At 34.0% G+C, this 6,356-nt stretch overlaps 1 protein-coding gene across 1 annotated transcript in view; it reads left to right on the forward strand.

Annotated features, from left to right (window-relative positions):
• Positions 1-6,356, forward strand: part of NVL (nuclear VCP-like) — a 70,622-nt gene that overhangs the window by 44,125 nt on the left and 20,141 nt on the right. The window contains exons 16-17 of the mRNA XM_012644037.1: positions 2,880-2,942; positions 4,511-4,630. Coding sequence (XP_012499491.1) covers positions 2,880-2,942; positions 4,511-4,630 — 183 coding nt within the window. The remainder of the gene's footprint in view (positions 1-2,879; positions 2,943-4,510; positions 4,631-6,356) is intronic.

A 6,356-nucleotide genomic window follows, 5' to 3' on the forward strand; every position in this document is an offset into this window, starting at 1 on the left:
TTTATAATCCCCCCACTACTACCTACTATTAACCACTACTGCTTTTATTGTCAGTCCCTCTAGATATTTTTCTGTGCACACATACCAAAATGATATATATGAATTTAGCACACATTTTTACAAATATAAAGTTTTTAAACATGCTTTTCTCACTTAGCTTTATTTCTTGGACATCTTCCCATGTCAATATATGTTGACAGACATCAATATTTTTGATGCCTGCATAATGTTCTGCCATAAAGATGTTCTATAACTTGTGGAAATTATCCCATGTTAAAACAACACCACATTAAATGGTCTTATATTTTTGTTCCTTGACTGATAGTTTTATTAGAATACATTCCTAAGTAATTTTTCAGTAGAAGGAGTGTATGTTTTTAAAGCTTTTGAGCCATACTATCAAAGTGCCTTCCTAAAGGTTTGTATCAGTTTTCACTGCTGTCAGAGGGATATGAGTATTCATTTCCCACACCCTACAACAGTGATAGCCATTATCATTGCTTTTAATATTTGACAGCCTGACAGGTAAAAATGTTATAGTTTATGTTAAGTTGCATTTAAAAAATTACTAGTGGAATTTTTTTTGTATGTTCACTGGCTATTTTTCTTTGTGAATTGTCTTCATATCCTTTGCCTGTTTTTCTCTTGGCATACGTGTGATTTTCTTTCTTATTTATAATTACTCTTCATATTATTAAGGTCTGTTATTTGTTTTGTTTTGTTTTCCCTTTAGTTTTCTAGACTTCTCTAGGTTCTAAAGACCTATTTGTAAATATGTTTATCAGTTTACCTTTTTTTTTTTGGCTTTTTCTCCCTTTTGGAATCATGCCTATTAGAACCATCTTCCCTACCTGTAAAGTATATTAGCAATCATTTTTAATGTCTGTATAATATTCCATATATTATTTACTTAACCCTTATAACTTCTTAAAATATTGAATTACTTATAAATAAGAAATTAAAATTAATAGCATGTTTAGTAAGTACCACAGCAGCCAAATAATTTGTGACTCCTCAGTAAATATCAAATATCTGTAGTGCCATGTGTAAAACTTATTTTTACTTATCTTACCAAGTTTTCTTGCTTTTGGTACTCATACAAGGCATTGCTTTCAGGGAACTGGGTATGGAGGAGGGAGGAGAGAACAACACAATCATTGATATACATTTTTTCACAACAGTTTTGGAAAAACATAGCCAGAAAGAAGGTTCTACATGCCAGTGTATGAATTTGCCAGGTGGATACAGTTACCTCTTATGCAGATCTCATAGTGTTTGGTTTTTAATTAGTTACATTTACCTTTGATTAGTCCTGTTCACAACAGAAGGGAGGCAGCTTGGCTAATTTGAAATGTGTAGCTAATGTTAAAACATCATAGTTTCTAATTTTCCCTCTTCTTCCCCCTACCAAATTACCAACAATTTAATACCACTCTGTTTAGTAAGATTTCTGGTATCTGACCTTTTGGAGCACAGTCTCTTACCTGGGAATCCATGGATGGACTTCACAATTTCACTGGATCTGTGTACGCAGGCAGTATATTGTGTGTATATGTATTGTTTCTAGGGAAGAATGTTCACAACTTTCATCAGGTTCTCCAAGGGAGTACATGACTACATGCCCAAGAAACCAGAAATAATAGGCAACGTCTTTAAATGGCAGAGGCAAAGTATTTCCTATAGTAAATTTATGGAATCACTTATAGGTCAGAACTTGGTGACGGCGCATTGGATATTAAATTATGTTTTTGGCTAATCTTGGTTGTTTTATTTACTCATAACAATAAAATACTATTTTTCTAAGCACCAGCACATATTAAGTTTGTAAATAGCATTAAGTAAGGGGATGTGATTACTGAAGCCAACATACTGAAAATTGATTGTTGATAAGAAGGAAACAGAAAAGAAAATAGTAAAAAGTATTTAGTTTCTGGAACTAGTATGTAGTATGGAAATAAAGAGACCCTGACACTGAATGCAAGATTCATGATGATATCCACCAATCGTAGTGAAAAAAATTAAATTTTGTTCAAGTTTCATCTATGTATTCAGATTATAATTCTGGTTCTTTTACAGAAGAGCCAGAATAATTGTGTTTCTCAGCGTGGACCCTTGGTAAAGATTGATATTGATGTTTTTGAATTTTGGTTTATATGAATGAATGGTTGTTGTCATCACAGAAGGCATTTCTTGAGTACAGAGACTAGGATTTCACTGGAATTCTAAGCTATGGCTCTAAACGTATTTACATAAGCATGTTTATATAAATAAATATTTACATAAATATTTTGTGTCCTTTCCATGTGATTTATAGCCTGTCTTAGTAATTCTTAGAAAGTTGTAATTTAACATTTATTCCTTTGATTTTTCTTTTACCCATTTGTCTATGTTCCTTCTAATTAAAAAAAGAGGCAGCCTACAAAAAGGGAAAAACAGGCGGGATGTCATGGCTCACACCTGTAATCCTAGTGCTCCGGGAGACCAAGGCAGGAAGATTACTTGAGGGCAGGAGTTCGAGACAAGCCTGAGCAAGAGGGAGACCCCCATCTCTACTAAAAATAGAAAAAAATAGCTGGCCAACTAAAAATAGAAACAAAAAATTAGCCAGGTGTGGTGGCGCATGCCTGTAGTCCCAGCTACTCGGGAGGCTGAGGTAGGGGGATTTCTTGAGCCCAGGAGTTGGAGGTTGCTGTGAGCTGGGCTGACGCCACGGCACTCTAGCCCAGGCAACAGAGCGAGACTCTGCCTCAAAAAAAAAAGATAAAAGACAAAAAGGGAGAAACAGAGCTAAAACCACAAAAAGACCTTGCCTTGTCACGAATTATTGTTACTATTTTATTGTATATTGTCTTATTTGTGTCTTTTTGCCCTGTTGCTAGGCTGTAGCAAATGAATCTGGACTAAATTTTATATCTGTCAAGGGCCCCGAATTACTAAATATGGTAAGTTGTTGTGGCATTAAGCATTATTTTAAAATTGGGAAAAGTAATGGTCATGCAGAATTTCAGATCTTTCTCAGATCTTTGAGCCATTGTGGTATTTTGGTAAAATCACCGCTGTAGGAGTGAGGAGGTTTACTTTAGCTTTGCTCTGCTCTACTATTTAGGGTGTATGAATGCCTCCTTAATTAAGCCTGTTAACCTCTGAGCCTGAATTTTCACACCTGCAAAATGGAAGTAATTTATTACAATTACTAACATTTTAATGTGGTTATTTTGTGCCATCTATTCATCTAGCCCTGTGAGGTGTCAATTATTGTTTCCTCTGAGTCACTGATTGCTCTCTTCTGTTGCTGTCTGAAACTTTATTTCTCCCAACGCTCTAATATATTTTCTTTAAAAATATCTACTGAACATTCTGGTTCAACATTACAAATAAAATTTTTGCTTTATTAGATTTTTTGGGAAAATCAATCAGTCTACTACTATGTTTATATGCTGGGCAGGATAGTATAAGAAAAATGTGAGTAGGATATCTGCTTTAAGAACTTTGTAAGTTAATATAGTGAAAGTAGAAGAGCTGAAAAGTTATAATAGTACAAAGTTCTTTAAGAGCAAAGAAGAGGGTGATGGGGAAGAAAGTTGAGGACCATCTTTTAGAATGCAAGAAGAAGCGTTTGGAGACAGGTTGGAAAAGCAGTTCAAGTCAGGGAAGCAGGATGAGCAAAAGTCGAAAGAAAAGTACTGGGAGGATGTGAGGTTAAGGAAGTTCTATTCGAATGAGAAAATAATACTTACATCACTGTCATTTGTGGTGTATTCTTTGCCTTGATTATTTATTAGGGCCATATAGTCATTAAATACTATAGATGATATTTTATTAAATAGTTGGCACTATAAAGATTTTTTGGACTCTTATTTAGCAGTTTTATTAAGAAAATAACTGCTCAGTCAACTAATTTGAAATTTTACAAGAATAATTTCTTATAGCTGTTCATATTACTTCGTCCTAATCTTATGGCTGCTCTTGAATTGCTGTTGACTTATCATAATGTCTTATATTTTCATTGAGATTTTAACATACAATAAGCCATTATGACTGCCTCCTCCAGTGCTGTGTGGCAAAATTGCTCTTCCTTTATTTAACAAGATTACTTGTGTAGAAATAACAGTAGGACAGTAATCTGACTTGTATGCATTTAAAATATGTTTGAATTAATGAAAATCAGTGCTGGATATTTTATATGCATAAGGCTTAGCACATCAGTTCTAATATATAATAGAGCTGTGGGGTTTTTTTGAGCTAGAGAAGACCTTACATCCCACTTAATCTTCATTTTATAAATGATAACATTTATAATCTTAAATAATAACCAATTTTATTAAGTTGAACCATATGCAGTTGGCTATTACAGGTCAAAAATGATTAAATATCAGCAATTGTATGTGATTTAACCTAATACTTTTTGGAGTCTGACACGTAGATGTCATTTAAAACTATTTTTGCTATCATTTGGCCCAAACCCAAGGTTGAACTTTCTGCACTTTATTTCCTCTCTGTTTATGTTTAGTATGTTGGTGAGAGTGAACGTGCTGTGCGACAGGTTTTTCAACGAGCCAAGAACTCAGCACCCTGTGTGATTTTCTTTGATGAAGTGGATGCTTTATGTCCTCGAAGATCAGACCGAGAGGTAAATATCATAAGTGGTTTACAGATTCTTTGAACACCATAAACCTTTTGTAAGTTCCAAGCCAGATAATTCTTATAAAATCATTCCTTTGGAGAACCGAGACCCTTTGAATGAAGAAACCTATTAATCGAATTTGAAATCAGAGCTTAGAGATAACAGTTGTATTCTGTATCTGCCTGGGTATCCGGTTTTTTCCTGCATATTATTTTGGTTGCACAGTGTGTAGGTAATCCTGACTCACACAGAGGAGTAGTTGGGAATAGAAATAATACTAGGTTTGAATAGCTTTCTTTGTAATCCTACAGTACTCTTGAGTTAAATGGGTTCTTGAGACGAGTCAAAATATAACAGAGCTCTTGCTCTGTTGTCTTGGGCCCAACACCATTACTGTCTGGGAAAGGTGTAAAATTGATCTGCATTGAATACCACTTGCGTCAACCACACTGAGTCACAGCTCGCTGACTAATAAAAATAAATGTGACTCATGTCATAGCAATTTTGTTTCCTGATCCCGGTAGTCATTGGTACTGTCACAGAAAATCCTTATTACAGAGTTATCTTTGATACTGATGTCAGTGGCTGAGGCAGGTTCCCCAGTCATATTCCAAAATCTAATGTGAGATCCAGAGCAAAGCACTACATTTTGATGTATCCAGCTGGTTGAGGCATGGTTTGCTCTGATCTTATTCCTTTTTAATCTTGTCTCTTTTGCCACGAATTAACCCTTCACTTGTCCACAGCCCCTTTCATCATTTTGCAGCTCCCTATTATCAGCTGGTAAATTTGAATGTATTCTTTTTAAATTGTACTAATCATATATGAATACATGCTTGTGAAAAATTCAAATAAAACACAAGCATAAAAAGAGTGAAAATCTTTCTTCGCATTCTCCTCCCTATTGCTCTTCTTGGAGGTTACTGCTATACTGCTGATAGTTCAGTGTTTAGTGTCTATCATTCTAGAACTTTTTTTATAAACTTAAAAAACATGTGTGGTTTAGACTTCTGTTTTTTATGTATATGTGGTCATTCTATCTTGATGATTTTCCCATATACTTAATAATTTAAAAAAAACTATTGTATAATATTCTTTAGTCTGTATATAGCAGAATTTACTTAATATAATAATTCTCCTGTTTTAGACATTTCCATTGTTTCCAGTTTTGTCTCTATAAACAGAACCGTACTAAACATTTTTGTGCTCATGTGGTAGAAATATGCGAAGTGGAGTTTTGGAAGTGGAAATCAGGGTTGAAGATATATACATATTAGATTTTGAAAGATAATATTATGTCATTCTTCACAAAACTGCCAGTTGAACATATACCCACCAATGGTGTGGGAAAATAACCATTTCCCATGCTTTTGTCAACAGTGGGTAATATCTTTCCAAATAGCCCCAAGTGTATGAAAAAAAAAACAAATAATGGATAATGCTCATCTTTTTATTTTTTGTCAGTTTTATTGGCAAAATATATTTCATTTTAATATGCACCCTTGATTACCAGTGAGATTGACCATTGTCAGTGATTTTGTATTTCGTCTTCTATAAATTACCTGTTCATATCTTTTGACCCTTTTGCTTTTGGAATGTTCTTCTTTTTTTAAATATTAATTTGTTGGTGCTCTTTATGTATGATGAAAATTAGCCCTTTATTTGTGTGTTTTGATACTATTTTCCCAGTCTCATCACTGATCTTTCATTTTGTTTATTATATAGAATGTTA

The sequence above is a fragment of the Propithecus coquereli genome, unplaced genomic scaffold (genome assembly GCF_000956105.1).
Source record: "Propithecus coquereli isolate 6110/MARCELLA unplaced genomic scaffold, Pcoq_1.0 Scaffold205, whole genome shotgun sequence".
Taxonomy (NCBI): Eukaryota; Metazoa; Chordata; class Mammalia; order Primates; family Indriidae; genus Propithecus; species Propithecus coquereli.